Consider the following 21,488-nt stretch of genomic DNA (forward strand, 5'->3'; position numbering starts at 1 on the left):
GAAAGTCAGCTGCACTCAGAAGTAGCTGAGACTCAGACTCAGCACTGCTAAGGAAGAGAGGGGGACTGGATCTGCAGGTGCTGATCTGCCCCCTTGAACAAGGCCAGACACTCATGGGGCTGTGACACCCAAGAGCCATAGGCATGTTGGGGCAGCCTCTGTCAGATTAACTTAGCATAGGTACTTGTCCAAAATGGCTTTAATCTAGAGTCTGCTGGGCACATGTGCCTGGAACCATAGGTATCCCCAATGTCACCAGGATGAAAGGGGACAGGGAAGGCTTCTGAAAGTGGCCAAGGCTGTACACTTGTGAGGAGGATGAGGTAAGCCAACATTCTTATGACCAACCTCAGTACCACCCATAGCAGGGCTGTGGCACAAGCCAGAGGCTGCCTGGACAGTTGTGGCAGAGTAGGTTCTAATGAGGGAGGAGGGGGACTGTGGGAGAAGGGCTGGGGGGCATCCACAGGACCTCTGCCAGGAGTGACCATAAGTCCTGAGGACATCTGCCCTGAGGTCGGGGCCGGGTTAGGGGCACCTGAACACCACCCATGGACTGAGGGTTGCTCAGCCTCCCCATCTTGCTGCCCCGCTCAACAGCCTTCCCTCCAGTGCCTCCCTTAAGAAGCATGATGGTGGCCCTCCTGGCATAGCAGCAACTGCCCCCACTACAACTGGACCAGCCTTCTCCTACCCCTTCACGCAGGGCCCCTGAGGAGGGAGTGAGCTCCAGAATCCACCCCCGGTCCTTGCCCCCACTTACTGCCTGGGCATAGGCGCCGTAGGCCCCAAACGGAATGGCCATGGGGTTGAACATGCCCATCTGGCCAGCCATCTGCTGCATCCGCCGCATCGTGCGCTCCTTGTCCGTGTCAGCAAACTTGACCACCAGGCTGGACGAAGCTCCCTGCGGCCCCCGGGGTGGTGCGTGAGGCCCACCTGCCCCAGGACCTCTGGGCCCATCCTGCTTCTTCTGCAGGGAGGCGCCATGCAACAGGCGCATGGTGCAGGCAACCAAGAGGAATGGGAACCACCAGGAGGCAACCCCTGCGTGGTAGGCTTTTTCTATCTGGGAGATTCCAGGCCGGGTTCTCAAGGGGCCTGGGCCTCAGCGCCCCGAGTCTGAGACGAGGGAGTAGAAGCTGAGCGTTCCTGCATTAGGAGCCAGCACAACGCGGACCGGGCAGGGCGGGGAGAGGTATGAAGGGCGCTGCCTGGTCCCACCGCAGGAACGCGCACTTACCGGCATGGTCTGGCTGCCGTGGAGCGCGTTGATGGCGGCCTGCGCCTCGGCGTGGGACGAGTACTTCACGAAGGCGCACCCTGCGGAAACACAACAGGCTGAGCCTCGCCCCGGCACCGGAGCGCCGCCCATCAGAGCCCAAGGGGTCAAGGCCCCCAAGGAGAGGAGAGTGGATGAGACTTCAGGATCAGAAAAGGACAACAGAGACACCCAGTGACACCGCTCCTGCCAGTTCAGACTTGGAGCGCCTCGTGGTGGCCGGGCACTAGCTCGCCCTAGCTCTCCCAAAGGCCCCACCCCCGAGGCCCCGCCCCGCGCACCCTTGCTGTTGCCGTCGGGCCCACGCAGGATCGTGCACTCCTCGATGTTGCCGAAGGCCTCGAAGAGGCGGCGTACGTCGTCCTCGGACTGCTGCTTGTTGAGCATGCCCACGAAGAGTTTTCTATCTTCTAGAACAAAATTAGGAGATGCTTACCCGGGCCTGGGGCCGGGCAGCGCAGAGGCGGACCCGGGGAGGGGGGCGGGAGGCGGGAGAGAGAGGGAAATGGGAAGAGAAAGGCACCGCTGGAACGGGTAGGGGAAGCGCAATTGGGGGCTGGAGGATAGGGAATAACTGGACGGAAGGCTGGGAAGGGGAGAGGCCAGGGACCAAAGCAGGAATTGGAATTGGGTTGATAAGCTGGAGGGCAAGGAGCTGTAGCATGCAGGAGCCGGGTTGCAGCGACTAGGCCTCCGCCTGCCTGCAGGGCGGGCACACAGGGCACTGGACCCGTTGAGAAGCTTTTGGTCGTCTTGACTTGACTTCCTCCTTCCTCCTAAATCCTCCTCAGCTGCCAGGTCTGTGCTCCCTGCCTCCCCTGCCTCCCCTCCCTCTCCCCCCCGACCCCCCCCTTTGCATTTACTCCTTGTGCTCTCGCCTCCTCTCCATGTCACTGTTGCTTCCTCTTTCATGGCTCAGTTGAAATGTGGTCCCCTCTCCAATGTGCTCTGCCTCCTTTGCCTGTCCCTACAGCCTGCAGGTAGGTACAGATTGTAGCTGGCTGGCTCCCTTCCTTCACCTCTTCCACCAATCCACTCCCTGGGGAAGCAGACCCAGCTTTACAGTGGCCCTCGGGCCAGTTAGGGAAAGCAGAGTTTGAAAGAAGGTGTGTTCAGGGCCATTCCGTGGTCCCACCTTTTTTCTGTCTTGCCAGGTTTTATCTTCATCTGGCCTTGCCTGTTGGTCCAGGCTGAGCAGTCATCCTTAGCCCCCAGGCACCAGTGAGGAGGATGGGAGTGGCAGGGGGCACTGGAGTGTGGATCTGGAACAGCTTGGGGAAGTGCCTGCAGAAGGGCCTTCCAGCCACGTGCTAGTGCGTCAGCATGGTTTTCATTCCTCTCAGTGGCAGGTGGAGTCCGCTCTTCCCTCTGCGTGACTGCTGTAACAATTCCTGACCCAGATGAAGCCCGGTGCTAAAAGGAATTGGCTTCCACTCTTTGTGGGGAACAGGGGTGTTTGCTCTGGGAGGGAAGCCAGTGTCATGCTGTTAGAGAACCCCCCCAGGGGGCGGGCCACAAGGAAAAGAAGCCACAGGTGGAGAGGAACTGTGGCCCTGGCTCATAGCCCACACCGATCACCTGATGTGGGAGCCGGAGAGTTCTCAGATAAGGCTGGTTCCCGGCTGATGGGACTTACACCTGGAGCCTGATGTCCTGGAGCAGACAGGCCTCCCACACTGGCCCTGTGACTCACCGTCCCAGTCCATGAATGGCTGTTTTAAACAGTTGGGGTGCGCTGAACTGGCATGCAGCCAGTAGTCACTAGGACAGCATCTGGTTGTGACAGTACACAGTGGGCACTTGCTACATGTTTGTGGATCCCTAATGATGGACACATGGCCAAGGCCATCAAAGTCCCAGCACACGGCCACGTTCATGCTCATGGTTGCTTGTGATCACAAGGGCACCCATGACCCCACATCCTTCTGCACTCTGAGAGATTGGTTGCTCTTACCCTGAAGGCATTGCTCACCTGTCTACTCCATCAGGGGAGTTCCTGCAGCTGAGTGACTGTCCTGGGCATATAGCAGAGTCAAGGGTATGTTGATGACTCTCTATATTCCTTCCTAAACTACCCCAGGGTCCTCCAGCTCAGGAAGCCCTGACCTTGGCCAGTTGGTCCCTCAGCCCAGTAGCAGCCAGCACTGGGTTCCACTGTCAGGTGACACTGGGTCCTGACTCTTCCTGTGTCCTGCAGGGTTCTGTTTGGTTCCTGTCTCTAGTTGGGGTCAGCAGACACCAGCCTGGCCCTGCAGTCTAATGAGGCTTCAGCCAAACTCTGGGTCCTGCAGCCTGTGCCCAAATGCCCACTGCTACCTTGGCTGCTTTCCCGGGCTCTGATACTCCATCCCTCCCCTCCAGGGCTTCAGGCTCTGAGGTAGGGGGAACAGGGACTGGGAAAACAACCAGAAAAAAAAGAGAGAGGGTGGATGGAGTGGAGTGCAGAGTGAGAGTGGGAACGGCTGGAGCCAGAGAGAGGGGGGAATTGGAAATGGGAGTAGGAGGATGTTTGTGAGGAAAGGGGTTGATGGAAAGGGTGAGTGAAGACGGGGAGAAGGGTGGAGCTTTTGTTCGAATTCAGGAGGCAGTAGTATCATTTTGCTAAAAGTGCAAGCTGGAGTACCTTCTCTGCAGGGATTGAAACTCCTCTCCCTTGCAGCCCAGCGCAGCCCCTCACACTCTCCCACTCCTTGGCACCTTTTTCAGATTCTGGTGGAATACGATTTCCACAGACTAAGAAGTGAAGCCCCACCCCTTGCTCATCCCTGGCCCTCCTGCTTGAAGATTCTATTTCTTCCCAGGGCAAGAAAAATGAAGGAAAGGGACACCTCCTTTGCCTGCTGGAGCCTGATTTAAATGCTGGGCTGGCCGTCCCCTGCCTTCGCCTCTCCTGACGTCTGAGAGTGTTCCTTTATTATCATTATGACAGCTTTCTGATTGCATTAAAATTCATCCACACATGCCTTTCCTGCCAGCCACTCTTTTGCCAGTGTTGTTTTGTTTTTCTTTTTTTCTTTTTCCTTTTTTGCTAATTCCCTTCTCCAGCCCCTGCCATCTCCGTTTGCTCCATGGTTCTCTGTAGCATGCGTGAGCAGCCCCTTCTTGAGGTCTTCTGAAACCTGTGGGGTAGCCAGGTGGAATTTTCCAAGGAAGACCTTTCCAGAAGGTTGCAAGGAGCCAGAGAATGCAGACTCCACACCCACTTCCTCTCAGGTATTCATGAATCCACCCCTTCCGCCCCACACACTGGTTTCCACGTGGTATGCAGTTGGGCACCTTTGGTCAGAGTGGCTTTGAAGGCTTGTTTTTCAGACCAGGAGCCCTCCAGGCACTGAGGTCAGCAGTGGACCTACTCCTGGGCCAGGCCCACACCTGCTTGCACTCCAGCCTCCTTGCCTCCCAGCTCTGTAACTGTCCCATACTCTCATTGTACTTGCTTGCCAGGATTCCAGACACACACACAGTAACCACACAGGCTGTTGTAATTCTTTGGGTTTCCCGATTTAGGAGCAACGGGAGAAGGATCTGTTGTGTCCCCTTGGTGGTTTGCCCTGCTCTCTGATCTAGCCAAGAGAAACACTTTTGCTGGGAGGGGACAGAGGTCATGAAGGAAGCTGACAGAGGACCCACATCTTAGGGAAGGGCAGGCACTAGAAGCAATTGGCTGGACCAGTCTCTAAGGCTATGGCTGACCGGCTGAGATGGATGTCACCCTATCGCCTACCCTTCTACCCATTTGCTTGGTCATCCCACCACCAGTAGGCACTATCTCATGTTCTCTTAGATAATCAAAAGTACCATTTTTCCAGGTCTTTGATCTGATGCCAACCTACTGAAATCTTAGTGACTTATTTTCCCCCATCAGTGCCCACCCTCCTCCAACACTGACACAGAGTCCCTCCTTCCTAGTGTAGGCTGAGCAGTCCCTCACCACTGCCCAGCTCCCAAACTGGCATCTCTTCTCCTTAGCCCTGAGCCCATGACCTCCCACAGTTGGGTCTGCTCCACTAAGGTGTTCAGGTAGGTGCAGCTGGGACTGGACTGAGAGCAGAGGGACTCAAGTTGTCCCTGAGCAACAGGTCACCTATCCAGGATAACCCAGAGACCTGGGGAACAATCAGGCTGGTGTGGGACACTCAGTCTCTTCTTTTGCAGGGAGCCCAAGCAGGTTGGGATCCATGTCCTTTCCACTCTGGGGCAGAAAAGAGTTTACTGTCAGATTGCATTGGCCATGGCAGGGACCTGGAGGAAGTGCTGCCATCTCTGTTCCCTCAACCTCAAGCCATCACGTGGGCTGCTCCTTGGCAGAGTGAGAAAAGTATGTTCTGTGGCCATGTAGCAGTTGATCTCAGACTGAAGATGAGGAAGCTGGGGCAGCGGGAGGGCTCCAGGATGTTCTAGTGGAGCCCACCTTTCTGGCTTATCCATCCCAAAGCCCTCATTGGACCTGTGCCTACAGGTGTGAGGTCACACCTGGCATTCTGGGAGAGGGACTGGGCAATAGAAGGTAGCTGCTGATATTTCCCTCTGCTCCTGGGGGATCCAAGAGGGGCAGCTGGGCTCTGTGCCCAGAAGGGAATGGGCAGTCTCTACTCAGCACCCACACTGCCAGGAGCTGGGGATGGGGAAAGCTGATTAGAAAGTGGATTGGAAAAATCACCTAATTCTGTCTTAAGGAGCACCTGCCATTCTTCGGGTCTGTTTTCTGGTTAGTCCTTCAACAAGCTTCTACGGATCACCACCTGTGTGCCTAGGACATGGCTGAGGAAAGGATCTGATCTGAGTCTACTGGGATTTTTTGCTCTGTAGGGAGGCTTGGGGATTGAACATGGCTCTGAGATCTATGACAAACCTGCAGTCTGTGCTTCATGGGCCCCAGAGATAGAACAGGTCTGATGGTACAGCCTATAGTCAGAAGGAGCTCGCTGGGGGTTGGAGGGATGAACCCATACCTTGCAGGCTTCCAGAAGGAGGTGGACTGAAGTTAGAATGTTCAGATGCCAACAACTGCATACCCACCAGATAATCTGAACAAAGGCTGAGAAGAGAAGGGATCCCTTGGGTATCCTTTTATCTGCTCCCAACCTCTCACTGTCTGGGGTCAGGGCTTGTACTGTGGGACATGGGGTTAGCTTCATTTTCCATTACCAGCTACCTGCTCCCCACTCCCACCAACACACCCTGAGTTGGGTTTCCTAACCTTACAAAAACCTTTGAAAGTCACCTCTTGGAAGCCCCAGGTGTTTTTGCAAAAACAGGAAAACTTGGGTGCCAGAATCTTCTGCTCCTATGCCCATTTGTCCATGAGCTAGACCAAGTCTCCTGGGCTCCTTTACCTGCTGGAGTCAGAGCAGAACGGGGCTCAGGCTAGAAGGGTGAAAGGGGGATACTCAGAAAAGAGGGCTATCTTGTATGCACCCTGAATGAGAGCATCAGGACTCTGAGAGGAAGCCCCTAAAGGGAAAATTCAGGGCTGTGCCTTACCCGTCCCTGTTGCAGCTCTCAGGGGAGCATCATGGAGCAGGCAGGCAGGTGCCAGCAGCACCCCTCGGCGTGCCAGTGTCCTGGTATTAATGCTCAAGTTCTGGTTTAATTTTTAATATTGCCTTCATTCATTCCTATTGACATTAAGCAATGTTTCCTGCTGGAGTGCTGAAGAGGGGGGCACAGTGCTCAGATGGTTCGTGCCTTTTATCCATCACAGGCTGTTGCTGCTCCCTTTCCTCCAGCTGCCCAGAGAGGTCTGCCAGGGTGGGGCACTAGGGTGGGAGCATATGTAGATTTGAGGCCCATGCCGGGTGGGCCAGGGGAAGAGGGGCCTGGAGGCTCATAGACCCTGGCAGCCATTTGGATATGCGGGAGAACACACCAGACATTCACAATGATGGAGCTAAAGGTTCCTGTCCTGCAGACCATGTGAGCCGAGGGAGGGTTTTAACATCATGTCACACTGAGGAAGTGCTCTGAAAATGCTAGACATCGGGACTGTTGTCCTCATGATTGCTCACACACAGGGGACCAACTAAGGGAAGGCTGGTGAAGTTATGGAGGGGAAAGGGGCGTGGAGGCTCCTCAGGACGCCAAGTGCAGTTAGGCTCCCCAAACAGCAGCTTTTCCAGGACCATGAAGATACCCTCAAGCCTCCTCTAGGAGAAAAGCCTAGAGTGAATCAGAACAAGGGACATCATCCCCAGAGCTACACTGCCCATCCCTGTAAGTCATAGCACCCTCGGCTCCAAAGGGACCAGTAGGAATCTGTATCTGTGTAATTTTTGAGGTTGCTTGACCATCCCACCCTCAGATCCAGAGACCTCTGTGGCCTCCTCCTTGCCAGTCCTGGAGGGCAGTGCGTAGGCTCAAACTGGACTCCCAGATAGAGGCGGTGGACAGGGTCAGAGTGACCTCTTCTTCAGAACCCTTGAACCTGACGCTTATGCCCTCTCAGGATGGAGCAGGCAGTGCCCTGTGATCCCTCTGCAGCCATGTAGATCCCTGTGCAGTCATATGACCATGTGGGCTGCCGTCCTGACAGCCCATCTCTTTTGACCTGGGTTATGGAAGTGAAGCCCAGGCTTTCAGGAAGGCTGTCCAGTGCCAGGAACCAGCAAGGAACAAGGCTCTCCCACCTCTCCCAGCTCAGCCGGAGAGCAGCTGGGCTGTGAGCAGCCCCCCTCCCAAGGATAAAAGCCTTCCTGTCTGCAAAAAAAAAAAAAAAAATGCTGAAGGAGACATCAAACCAGATCAAAGGCTGCTGGGATGGGGACGTGCTGGGGGCCGCAAGGGAATGCAAATGAAGACCCTCACTGGCTCTGTCCCCTCCCCCCTAGGGCAGAGGCAGTGCCTGGCCTTGATCTCTCCTTCCCCACATCCCCCCCCACCATCATCCCCACTCCTGAGACTAGTGCTGTTTGATGTTGAGGGTGGAGACTGGAGAGGCATGGCTGGGGCCCCTTCACGTGCATTCTTGTCACCCCTGGGCGGCTTCCACACACTGCAGAACTGGCGCCCCACCTCCTCTCCCCTTCCTTGGGGCTGTTCAGGCATGACTGTCACTTCCTCTTCGATACCAGCACCCACCCCAGCCCTGCTTACTGCTCTCTGCAGCAAATGGGTCAGTGAAAATCAAGACCAATTTTGTCTCTCTCCTGCTACAGTCCTGCAGCGGCTCTCATGTTACCCTGAGGACTAATCCACGTCTCTGCATGGTCTGCAAGGGCCTCAGGGACTGCTGCCCCACAAATACCAAGTCCACATCCATTTCATCCCTTACGGAATACTTGGGGTCTCAAGGATCTGGCACGTGGTAAACAGTGATGCCACTGCTCAGTGAGGATGGGCAAGGAGCTGCTATTGGCCTGGTGTGGGGATGGGTGCTGAGCCAGGGAACTCTGAAAAAGCAGGAAGTATCTGTCTCCTGAGCTGACCTGTGGGCACTGCTCCCAGTTTGGGACTAATGAACTCCAGAGGCATAGGGCTGCAGACGAATGTAAACGGCTTGAGATGGATCCTGAAGAATGCCTGCGCAGGATTTACCAGGGCATGGAGCAAGGTGCAGGCTCACCAGGAAATGCTTTCATGTGGCCTTCTACTCCCCAGATCTGGAGTAAGAGTTCCATCTTCATCACACAGGAAGCCTAACCTACTGGTCAGGCTCCCGGGCTAACATAGCTGCTGGCACCCCTTTAAGTGAGCCAAGACCCTCCCTGGCCCCAAGCACCTGCCGAGGACACAGCTTGAGAAGGCAACTTGTATGGCTGGGACCGTGTCCTCCAGCGGCTTGCAACACTTGTGTAGAGATAGTGGGTCAGTACAGGTGCCCTGAGTAGGGGCAGGAACTGAGCCCTTGAGCCTAGGACAGTGAGAGGTCTTAGGCCATACCACCCCACTTACTGCCTCCCTTCACTAGCCCTCAAACCCTCCACCTGTGCTTCTGCATGGGGGAGCTGGAGACCTGCTCACTCGGTGTAGAAGTCACCTTTCGCTGGGGCGGTGGCTCGTCGTGCTCTCCAGGTAACTGATTACACATTTGATGTGCTACATTATCCTTCCACGGGCGCACGGCACACAACAGACGGGCCCGCAGTTCTGTGGGGACTTCTCTAATGGGGTTTCCACTGGCGTCTGGCACACTCGCCAGCATTTCACCCATCACAGGATAATTTATAGCATAATGGGGCCTTTTTTTCCTTTACATCACGCGGGAGCATAAATTATGGCCAGTTTGTCCTCCGCTCTCAAGGAGACAGACAAAGCAGAGTTTTATTCCAGCGAGAGGAGGCATTTTTTTTTTTCTTTTTTGTAGGATCTGGGTAAGGAGGCCAGGGGTTGCCCTGCAGAAGGGGCAAGAGGAAGGGATACCAAGGTGTGGGATTAGCAACATCTCTGCGACAGGGGCAAGAACTGATTCCAGGTGGCCACAGATGCCAGGGAAGAAATAAAAGACTCACGTGGAGCTGTTTGTCTCCATTAGCCGTGGAGCAGGGCCTCATTAGCTGTGCAACCCACTGATGCTGCCTGCACATGACCATACCATTGACTAGCTCTAACCCTAGCCACAGGCTCATCCACCTGGGGGCCTCTCACCTGTGACTTCCATGTCCCCCAGCCTGGCAGAGAGGGTGAGAGTGTCTGGTCACTCTCAGAGACCTGTGCAGGGACCAGGGACCAGGGACCAGGGACCAGGGCTAACTTCTCTTTGATCCATGTCCATATTCAGTATTGAGGGCAGGCTTAATTCCTGAGCTGGTAGTCTTGTGGGCTTGGGGAGCTGTCCAGTAGCTGTTGCCTGCCTCACATGGAAGCCAGGGGTGACCAGCCTGGAGGGAGGTTGTGACTACCCAACTAGAGTCTTCAGTGGTCATCCCCTGCCCAGGGCCTTCCCATACAACCATCTTGGGTACATCCCTAAGCCAGGGCTGGGGTTGGGCAAGGCTGCTGTTGGTCTCTTCCAGCTGGGCCTCCCTCCTGTGTATTGCCTTTCAGGCCTTCTGCTGCTCACAGGAACCCAGCCCTTGAGGCCGCAGGCTCCTGGGCTCTGTTGGCTCTGGGAGGGATGGCAGTACCCACCTGGTGTGCCCTGAACCTGGGCATCCGTCCTGTGACTCACAAGGGTCACCTCACCCTGAAAGATATTGGCCTGATTTGGGGAGGGGCTTACCACCCTGATGGTTTTGCAAACTTTCTCTTCTTCCTTCTGTATCCATTCATTCATCAGGCCAGTCATACTCTGAGAGTAGGGCCCTAGGATCCTCTTTAATTGGTCCTCTGCTTTCCTTCCCCTCACACTTTGATCCTGCCACCCTAGCCCTCCTGGTGTCACTGCCCTCCATCTCCTATGGAACTTTCTGGCTTATGTACACACAGTATCAACTCATGACTGATAATGGACCCCAAATAGTCACAGAGATGGATGAATGATAGACATGATTAATAGATGCTAGATACCCAGATTAAATGTTAGATGATAGATACATACACAAATGAGAGACAAATGACTGCAGAATGCAGATAGCTGTATGATGGATGGCTCACAATGTCGATGGATGGCCATGCTGCTTCTGAAGATCTCAGATAATGGGGTCTAAAAGCAAAAGGTCAGAAAACTAGCTATGACCATTCACGTCTTTTGGGGGATACTGGCTCTTAGAAGAACAAGGGACGCTGCTCTGCTCAAGACCTGCTCTTTCAACTCAGGTCCCTGAATATTATTAATGGGTCCATGACTAATACAGGTACCAATGGCGCTGGCTTAATGGGATTGGACACCTAAATATGCTCAGAGACATTTCTGGGAGCAGATGCAGGCCAAAACAACCTCCTGGGCCCCTTTCAGACCTGATAAGGGCTGCCCTTCTGAAAAAAAGTGACATTTCCTACACAGTTGTATGTTTCTTGAAGGTCAAGGCCATGGTCTCCAACCCCACTCAGCAGGTCAGTTCTCAGAGTACCCGTGCAGTTAGATGGTGGGTGTTGAGTGGTGTGATATGTGGAAAGAGTAAACCAATCATTGCCTTAGTCAAGGACCCTACACTCAGAAAGGATGGCAATCAACGACTTGTCCTGAGTGCTGAGTCGGGGCCAAGCATTGTTCAGAGCACTTTAATTTGTAGCCAGCCATTCCAATTTTACAGATGAGTGAACTGAGGCAAAAGAGTCTTGGCAACTTGCCAGAGGTTCCAGACCAGGCAGGGATTGAGCCCAGGTGGTATGGCTCCTGAGATATCATCTACCAGTGAGAAGGCAACCCCCCACCGCCATCCCCGTCACCACTGGACAGGAAAGAACAGCATGATTTCTAATGCCTGATGAGATGGTGAGGGGCAAAGTCAGCCTCTATGAGGCTGGTATTGCTAAAACAGAAGGAAGGATTGCTCTTGTTGGTCAAAGGAGTCCTCTGAGGCCTTCAGGTTGGCAGTCAGTATGTGCTTGCCACCAAGTTCAGTTTCCAGAGTGGCAGAAAGGGGCCAATCCTGTCTCAGAAACCTGCACATTAGTTCCCCCACCACCACACCTGGGGCTGCCACAGACATCTCCTGTTATTTACCAGTCAGCAGGGGCAGTCAAGTTCCCCAAACTATGCCAGGTGCTGCGTTGGTAGAGGCATTAGGCAGACTTGATCCTTGGGGTCCAAATGCTGCCTTGAGTGCCCCACTGTGGGAGGGCAGAGCCCGAGGGATGCACTACTGGAGTGAGAGTGGTGCAGCATGAAGAGGTGGCTTGCTTGGGTGCAGCTGAGGTCCTGGGCCCTGAGGTCAAGCCACCCCACCTCCATCTATGGGTTGGAGTGGCCAGAAGAAAGAAAACCAGAGGCTGAGAGCAAGAGGAGGGACAAGCTTTCTACATGGAGCAGGTGATCTGGGAGAAAAGAAGGTGGGAGAGAAAACAGGAATGCTGCTTAGTGACCCCCAGCCCATCTTCCTTCTCCACGGCAGCCAGGTTCTTTGATGAGGAATGTGACAGCTGACTTGGATGTCAGTCAAGGGACACTCAGCTCTGTGCCCCTGGGTGTTTGCATATATTGGGTCCACTACCATGCTTCATTAGCATGATTACAGCTCCATTGAACCGGTCAGCCAAGCAAGGCCCAGAGAGCCTGAGTAACAAGCAGAAACTCACAGGTTCCACCAGTGGTGTGGGTGGGTTGGAAGCAGACTTCTCTGAGAGCTGCAGTGTGGCTCAACACGCGCACCTGGAATTCCAGCATAGGGCTTCCCTACCTTTGGATTCAACCTTGCAGTCTTTAGGGAGGCCTTTGAAATGTAGCAGCCCTTGTCACCTCGACATGACTGATTTGGCCAGGTAGTGTCTTGTGATCAAAGGGATCAGATAAGCTTTCAGGTCCCTGATGCTTGAGAATGAACTGAGGAGGCAGTGGTGGTGAAGGAGGCAGGAAGAAGGCGTGGGGCTGGCGAAGGCTTAGAGGCAGAGGCGGGCCAAGGGTGAGGAGGGGAGTGAGGGGTGAGGAGGGGAGTGAGGGGTGAGCAGGGGAGGATAACTGGGAGATGAGCTGTGATGGCAGGGGTGGAGAAGCCAGAGAAAGTGGCTGGCTGGAGGGGAGGGGTCTGGGATGCTAACTAGATGGTCAGTGAACTGGGCTACTTTAAACAGGAGGCAAGGAACTATGCAAACAGTTCTCATTGGGAAACCCCTTGGTAGCCAGAGGGATTGCTCCCTGTCCCCCCATCCTCGTATCCCCACCAGTACACAAGAGCTGATAGCCCCAGGACAGTTTTGTCACCTGAAATTGGAGTCCCAGGGCCCTCCAATTTAATCTGCTGAGTGCCTCACAGATGCCTCATTCACACGCCTGTGTGACAATTCTTTAAATGCATTCCAGGTGCTGTTATGATTTTTAAAAATACAAATCCATTTGGAGGCACCGCCATGGAGTTCAAGGTAGCTTTTTGTCATGTTGCATTCTCTCAAACAATGGGTACTCAAAGTGAAACATCTGTCAAGGGGGGTGTTGATGCATTTTTGATGTTAAAAATGGCTCCTTAACCTTGAAAAGTCTGGGAAGCTGGTTCAGGGCGGGCACAGAGGCTCAGGGAAGAGAAGGTGCTGCTGCTGAAACCCGAGTTTGGCTGGAAGCCTGGTAGCCCTGGTCCAGCAGGCAAGCACAAGGCAGGGGCAGTGGGGTGCCCCTGCACCTGCCGTTAGTAACCTCGCCTCTGGCCTGGTCTTCATTAGCTGCCTCCTGGGTCCACTTTCTGCCCTTCCTGCATTGGATCTTTAAGGTCATGCTTTGATACGACAAGATGAGATGAATCAGGGAGGTGAGAACCATTGAGTCCACACCAGCTCTCCGTTAATAGCTGTGATTCAGTTTCTTTGTTGATGGGCAGACAGGAGCTTTGAGGCTTGTTACTAGTGGGAGGGCCTGGCTTGGTGCCTGCCACATAGCATGAGTTCCACAAAGGCTGCTTGTGTGAGCAGTGACAGGGCCTGAAGGGTACATTGAATCTGAGAAAGCTCAGAGTGGGAAGAGAGCCTAGACCCACATCTGTCACTTGCCACCCCCACCCCACTCTCAGGCTGGTCCCGGGCATCCATTCAGCTAAGATCACATAGGAAAACTCCTCAGCTTGAGTGGTTTGGGGCTTGTATTTGGTTTCCCTATGGCTGTGACCAGCCCAGGGGCTGAAGTAGGGGGCTCACTGGAAAATGAGATAGTTAGACTGCAGCAGGGGACTGGTGTGAGGACCAGGTGAGCAAGATCATGGGTATTGAGGAGCCTTTTGACTAACTGGCACCTGCTCACAGGGTGGTCACTTGGACTCACCTCCTCTATCCCATTGCATTGGGGTTGTCCCTCCCATGTCTTTGGGTTCCACAGGCATCTTCGAGAACATCTGGTTTTAGTCATCTCTACTCAGACATTTTGCTTCCTTAGGCCTACCCTTTTGTCTAATCCTCCTAAGACAGATCAGTCCTTTGTCCCAACAAGCAAGATCTCATGCTCCTTGCTGTGACCTGCGGGTTTCTGTCTTCCCAACTTATTTATGCTGAATCTAGACCCCAAAGACCACGGCATTAAGAGCCGAAAGGCTTGAGACAGCACTGTGGTATGATGAGTAAAATCACTGCTTGCAGTGGCAGCATCCCATATGGATGCCAGTTTCTGACCTAGCTGCTCCACTTCCAGTCCAGTTCCTGCTGATGCACCTGGGAAAGCAGCAGAAGATGACCCAAGTCTGGGCCCCTGCATGCATTAGAGAGGCCCAGAGGAAGCTTCTGGATTCTGGCTTTGGACTGGCCCAGCTCTAGCCATTGTGGCCTTTGGGGAGTAAAGCAATGGATGGGAGATTTCTCTGTCTTTTTGTAACTCTGAGTTTTCAAATAAATAAATAAATCTTTGAGAGAGAGAAGGCTCTGAACTGTGAGTAGAGGTGAAGGCAGAGCCCTTGTGACTCAAATGAGCATTCCCTTAAAAAAAAACTGGAGGATGCTAATTTGTACCTTTTCTACCACGGGTGAAAAAGTGGGAGGGACAGCCCTTCCTAGACACCCAATCAGCCAACAACCCAAACTTGGATGTCCCAGCCTCCAGATCTTGAGAGATGAACTCTTGTTTATGAGCTACTTTGAATGTGGTGCTTTTGTAAGACTCTCTCATTGAACACCTTGCACAGGTGCCCCCACAGCACCATGGTGGAGAGCAAGTAGATTAAGCTTTTCTCCTCAGGACAGGTGAATGTTGACGATGTCCTGCAAAGCCTTCACCAAGAGGGCTGAGGGCTTATGGAGATAGGTCAAGCTCTCTAACGGGGTGGATGTAAGGGGACTCAGGGCAAGGAGACCTTCCTGAGACCCCCGAGCCACTGCCTGGAGGTGCCCACCCACTCCGCTGGCAGTGAGGCTGTGCTGGGTGAGAGCATACTCCTGAGCTGGAAGTGACCTGTGCAGGCCAAACATAGAGCATATTCACTGCAATGAAGGAAAGTTGCCGGGTTATTAGCAGTGCCTAATGATATTTGCATAGATTAACAGATTTAATGCAATCATGAATGCCACAATCCCGAGAAAATAATGAAGAAATCCATTACAAAGTCATAACGTAACTAAGTCAATACAGTAATAACTTGATCCTGCGTTAGTAATAATTTCATCTCCTGCTGCAAGGCGATTTTATAATGTGAGCTGTTTCTGGACACTTTTATAAATTTCACCTTTGTTTGAGATAATTAATTAACAAAATAAAAAAATATACTGCTGGTACTTTACACAGTAAATTAGTCATTAGTCTAAACTGGCAGGCTGTAATAAAACTTATTAAGATGGATGTGCTGAGTTTTCTAACTTCTTTTCAAATGGCCTGTAATACTCTTACTGGCCGAACTCAGGGGCCGCCTAAATAGCAGGGATTCAGATAGACCAGAAGGACTCCAGGAAGAGTGGTCAGGATAAAGAAGGGTGCAAGCATATCCCCATCCACAACTAAGGTCAAGGGCACCCACTGGGGACCCACCTGCTTTGCCCCAGGCTGCCTTAGGAACCTGTTAGTCTCCCAGGCCTTTCACAACAAAGCACTACAAAACCGATGTCTTAAAGAAACAAACACCTGTTCTCTTAAGACTGGATGTTAGGGACCTGGTGACCAGGGCCAGGCCCTCTCTAAAGACCCTGTGGGGAGGCTGTCTCTTGACCCCTTCCTAGCTTTTGATGTTGACTGTTGATTCTTGGTGTTCAAGAATTTGTAGCTGCCTCTCTTACTACCCCATCTTTTGAGTCTCTGTATCCAAACCTCCTCTCTCTTCTAGGGACACTGAGTAGGGCTGTCTTGGATTTAGGGCCCAGCCTAATCCAGTATGATCTCATGTAGACTATATCTGCAGTCCAGGTTCCAGCTGTACATGAGCCTAGCAGGGTTGGGGAGGTGGGGTTGTGGAGAGACATGATCCAGCCCTCTCACTAGAGGCATGAAGAGTTGTGTAGTCACTGCCGTTACCCCCACAGAAAAGAATTCACATGCAGGTGGCACCAAGTGACAGTGACCAGCACATGGGCTGCTGGGCAAGAGCTGGTTGCTGGAAATAGATGGTTTCCTAAGGGGTCACCTGACAGGCTGGAGTGGGGTGTTGTGGACCCTCCAGCAATGGTCAGCACTGTTCTTATTTGTGTGTGTTTCTCTGGGAGAAACTCAAGAGCTTCTAACAGGTTCTGAAAGGGGCCCAGGTTGCTGACCATGTCAAGGAGGGATCATATTGATCAACCACCCAAGCTAACAACTAGTCAGCCTACTGACAAAGACCTCTTGAAAAGTAATTTCAGTTTTACCAGTCTTCCAATGCTCCCCATCCCAGCAGAAGGGCAAGGCTGCGGCTCTGTGGGAGAAGCTGTTGCCATTCTACCATAGAGGTGGCAGGTGCAGCAGGGGCAGATATCCACTGGGGAAGTGTCTTTCCAAGTATCACCTGCAGACTGGCCAAAGCCTGCAGCAAATTTAGAATCAGCTTCTATATTTTACAGTCTCCACAATGCCTTTGATTAAAAACAAAACAAAAGAAAAATGGCCCAACAGGGTGGCAGATGGCTCACTAGCTAATCCTCCACCTTCAAGTGCTGACATCCCATATAAATGCTGGTTTATGTCCTGGCTGCTTCATTCCCCATTCAGCTCCCTGCTTGTGACCCGACCCAGGAAAGCAATGGAGAATGGCCCACGTCCTTGGGCTTCTGCACCCATGTGGGAGACCCAGAAGATGCTCCTGGCTTTGAATGGACTCCTGGCTTTGGCCATTGCAGCACTTCTACCTCTGGGGCTCTGCTATGAGTGCAGGGAGGAGGCACTTGCAGCCTCACCCTGAGCGCCAGTCCCTGGGTCTCCTGGAAAACTTATGCATGCAGGAACGTGTTGGGGACATGTGAATCCAGTTGGAGTGATGTGGCTTAAAAGCCAATTGGATGATGCTCTGGCAGGGAATGGATGTTATATTTTTAAAATACAATACAAAGTCTCCACTGAATTATTGCCAGTGGATGCCCTGGAGGGTCATGACATGGAAACCTGTAACAGAGGCAACAACATGATGAGTCAGCTCAGAACCTGCTGAGGGTGGGAGTGCGGTCTTGGGGGTTCATGGAAAGGACCTGATGTATTCTGGGAAATCTGTAATGTGCCAGTCCTCAGGAATGATATCGTTGTGCCATGCACAGCACCAAGGGCAGAACACAGTGCCCAGCCTGTTCCAGGATTGAGCCCTGTCCATGCTGTGATCAGGGCCTGGCTTCTGTTCTAGTTTATCACATGTGCTGAGGGACTGTGCCCAGTGACTCCTTCCCACTTGCTTGGGGTGCAGTGGAGAGCTCTGTGAGGATGCTGAAGCCACCTCCTCGGGACCTTCCACCCCTGCTGATCCGCTACGAGTTCTCCAGCTCTCCTGCTTGATACGCACACACACATATCCTCCTCCAAGATTTGCCATTCAGATGTCTTCTGTTTGTTTTTAACCTGTTGAATGGCCATGTAATTGGTTGTCCAAACTGGGATCCCTGTTGAGTTACAAGGACCGGTTTTAATGGTGAGTCTGACAGCAGGTGACTTTGGACCTCCCCTGTCCACTAGAACTCCCAGGCACCCTGGTTTCACAGTCATTGTCCTCCTGCCAATGGCAGTGCCCTCCCTTCTTTCCCCTACCCCTGCTTGAAGGTGTCTAACAGCCCTCTCTGCTGCCCAGGCCCACACTGAAGCCCACGCAGGACAGCACCAGTATCAGCCTATGTTTCCTAAGGGAGGCCGTTAGGCTGGGCAAGCTAAGGGACGGGGGGGGGGGGGGCGATAACCACACATCAAAGGTCAATTCAAGGAGTACAATCTCCCCTCCAGCCTTTGTCCACCTAAGAACCTGGGTCAGGTCAGGGGAGAGTAGGACAGCCTAGCGCCAAATTCCCTAAGCAGCTCAGATGTGTGATGGAAATCAATGAGGGTGACAACAGGGATCAAAGAGGGGAGCAAGGGAGATTGAAGGTCAGGTGGCTGGTTGGGGCTGAAAGAACAGTGGAGAGGCAGCTGAAAAGGACTGGGATGAGCACAAGGCTCTTTTCCTTCCTCCCCTCTTTTGACCATCTCTTTTGGCCCTTACCACAGGGCAGATCACCTGCCAGGTACAGCATGTGGTAGGGGCACTGGAAGCCCTGACCAGCTGTCTGCCAAGGCCTTGGGTCCCTGTTTCAGAGCTTCATCTCTGTGAGCTGAGCAGTGCTGTCCTCAGAATCCCCAATGTAAAGTGCAGCATTATTTTGGGTGTTGCCAGGCCCCAACAGGTCTGTGTGCGTTACGGGGGTTCCTCTAAGACAGCTGACCCCTCCTAATCTGAACCTGGGGCTACGAGACCCTTGGGGGCAATGGCTAAGACCTGGGGTCTAGCAGCAGCAGCAGCAGCCAGTCAGTAGGTTAACATAGGATCTCACTGTGACAGCCTTGCCTTGTACCAACCCTGTCTGTCTTTCCTGGGTCACTTCAGTGACCTTGTGATTCTCCCCTTGTTCCCACACAGCAGCCAGAATCAGTGTAGGGCTCTGCCCTGCCCCAGGCAAGCCCACTCATTCACTCAGAATAGACTGCTCTCTGAAATGCTCTACAAGCTACTATAGGGTCTGTCCTCCTCACCTCTACTCTGTCACTCTCCCTTCCCTCCAAGTTCCACTGCAGCTGAGCTCGGGCATGTTCCACCTTGATCCTGGCTCCTCCATGCCCTGGCACATTGTCCACCTCCTCCTTTAGCTGCTAGGGCCCAGGACAACAGGGGTCACACAGCACTGGACACAGCCCCTGGTAGCAGGCTCTGCTTGTTTAGTGGAATGCCTGAAGGGGTGATTGAAAAGCTACCTCGGTTTCCCAAAGACAGAACTCAGAACAGGTAAAAACCTTTCGGCAGGACCAGAGCAGGCAGGCTAACACCAGATAAGCAGTTCTGGGGTGGACTGGCTCCCAGGCCTCTATGCAGCTGCTGTGGGCAGGTGGACCTGGGCCAGCCCTGGGCCAAGAGGTACCAGAGGTGACCCCAAGCAAAGGAGATGCTATGGTACATGTAGAGGGCTAGGGTACCTTTGGGAGTGAGTGAGGGTCCAGGGGATACCTGGTGTGGGGATAGAGACCAACCAGAAGAACTGGATTGGGAGGGGAGCCCCTCTGAGCCACAGCCTGCCAGGAAAGTGAAAGTCGCTGGGGTGGGGATTGCCAGGCCACAGACCCTGGGAGGATGGAGTGCAAAAGGAGAGGAACATCCCCCAGTAGAAAGAAACCAAGGCTGATGACAGCACTCAGCTGCCTGTCTCCCACGGCTCCCTCTCTCCTCCCTGTGTGTCACTTAATGTTTGCAGTTACATATTTACAGATATGTAACCATGGCGACTGAGGGCTCAACGTTACTCTTGCAATTCTGTTTCCACAAATGTGGTTCTCTGGTGGATTGGACCAAGCTGTCTGGAAGCTGGCCAGGCCCAGCAAGTCACATTTCCAGCCCTGTGCTTTAGCGCCTGCTCCCCTCAATCCTCTGGACCTGAGTCACACTGTCCAGGACCTGGTCCTGCCCAGAGCACATGGTTTGCTAAAACTGTATCCAACACTCATATCCTCCTGCATCCTCTAGCGCTCCAGCTCCACAGTGAGCCCTCTCCCCTTTCTGCTTCCCTGGGCACCAGAGCCTGGGGATCCCCTGTTCTCAACATTCCTTGGAGGTGAGGACTTACCCTTTTCACTTCTGACACCAGGCACACTGCCAGAGTTGAGGCTGTGGAGCCCCTTGCTGGTTACTTGCTACTTTAGTTCCCACAACCTGGTATTCTCTCATGGCACTGTCTATATGGGTCCTGTCTTTTGTATTCAGCTATGCATTTCCTGAGCCCCGGCTCTTGGCCTTGTATTATGCAAGGAATGAAGAGAGACCCTAACTACATGGAACTCATCTTTAAGTGGGGACAGGAAAGGGACAGTTGAGAGAAGAGCAGGACAGTAGCCTGTACTACAAATGAAAGCAAACAGGAGTGTTAGGCTGGCAGTCAGGAGAGACCTTGGTGAGAGGGACATGGAATCTGAAAGAAAATCTAGGAGACAAGTGCCTGGTAGAAGGAATGGCTGGTGCAAGGACTGGGGCAGTAACATTCAGCAAAGAGCCATGAGGTGAGGGAGCTATCGCAAGGCATTGAGGGCGTAACTAAGGCAGCAAAAGCTTTGATTTCCCTCTGAGGAAAGATGATAGAAGCCACCTTTGGGGCCACATGTGGAGGAAGGTGTACGGAGGGCAGGTAGAGGCAGGGCAGTCATCACCAAGGAGACAGGAGGCCTGAGGGGGCTGCCATGGAGGAGGAGCAGGGGCAGATGAAGTAGGCTGCCATGGTGAGGGTTAAAGAGAATTCAAACTTTTCATTCCATGGGGTTCCTAGTCCCAGGCAGAAATGAGAGGGAGGGTGCTGTCCCTACCTGGTCCTTCCTTCCCACCCTGCTTTGGACCTGACACCACAAGAGATGAGAGGTGTAGGTTTTGCTGTAGACCCCAGGTCAAGGTGTGTTCCCTGCCTGTGACCATGCCCTTGGCTGGCCACACAGGAGGCAGATACAGTCAGACGGCTCCCTCCTCCCCACTCATGGGAGGAACATGGGACTTTCCTGGCCCCTGCTGCCCCTCCTCTCATGCAGGAGCCCAAGGAGTTCCCTCTCTGCTAGGAACGGAAGGGTCCTCACTCAGCTGATGGGACCCTGAGTGTCTGCCCCCATCACCATCATAAACTATTTAAGTTACTGGTCCTTAACTGATGTCTTTCTTAACTGTGATACTGAGGATGCAGTGTGGAAGCCACACAGACTCGATCCCAAGCCACCTAGTGTATGTAGGTCTCCAGCCTTGTGCACCTCCCACTGGCACTTTCTCCCTGCTCTGCTGGCCTCCCTGCTGCTGTCCACACTTTCAGCCTGCTCAGAACTTGAGCCAGCCTGTGGGGGGGGGGGAGGGGAGTCACTCCAATCTCTGGACAATTTCCAAGGTCAGATTTGGCTTTAACTTGGTTTGTCTTTGGGACATATATTGAATTTCACAGAGAGCAAATTGGATGCTTATGGGAATTTGTGCCATTTAGAAGTCTCCAGAATACTCTAGAAGTGTTTGATGCCTGCAGGCCACCCCCTGGCAGCAGGGATGGATGCGATTTAGAGGGCCCCTAGCTGACCCACATGACTACAGCTCCTACAGTACCTCTATTACAGAGTCAG

At 53.3% G+C, this 21,488-nt stretch overlaps 1 protein-coding gene across 29 annotated transcripts in view; it reads right to left on the minus strand.

The window, feature by feature from the left end:
• Positions 1-21,488, minus strand: part of CELF4 (CUGBP Elav-like family member 4) — a 260,549-nt gene that overhangs the window by 23,933 nt on the left and 215,128 nt on the right. For 10 of the 29 annotated variants that reach the window (XM_040984939.1, XM_040984930.1, XM_040984948.1 and 7 more), the window contains exons 4-6: positions 1,564-1,692; positions 1,244-1,323; positions 764-907 (exon numbers count right to left, since the gene is read on the minus strand). In XM_040984939.1, the coding sequence (XP_040840873.1) occupies positions 764-907; positions 1,244-1,323; positions 1,564-1,692 (353 nt within the window). The remainder of the gene's footprint in view (positions 1-763; positions 908-1,243; positions 1,324-1,563; positions 1,693-21,488) is intronic. The other 19 variants (XM_040984942.1, XM_040984941.1, XM_040984933.1 and 16 more) reach the window with 3 other exon arrangements.

Source organism: Ochotona curzoniae, unplaced genomic scaffold (assembly GCF_017591425.1).
Source record: "Ochotona curzoniae isolate NIBS_2020 unplaced genomic scaffold, NIBS_Ocur_1.0 contig_43, whole genome shotgun sequence".
NCBI lineage: Eukaryota > Metazoa > Chordata > Mammalia > Lagomorpha > Ochotonidae > Ochotona > Ochotona curzoniae.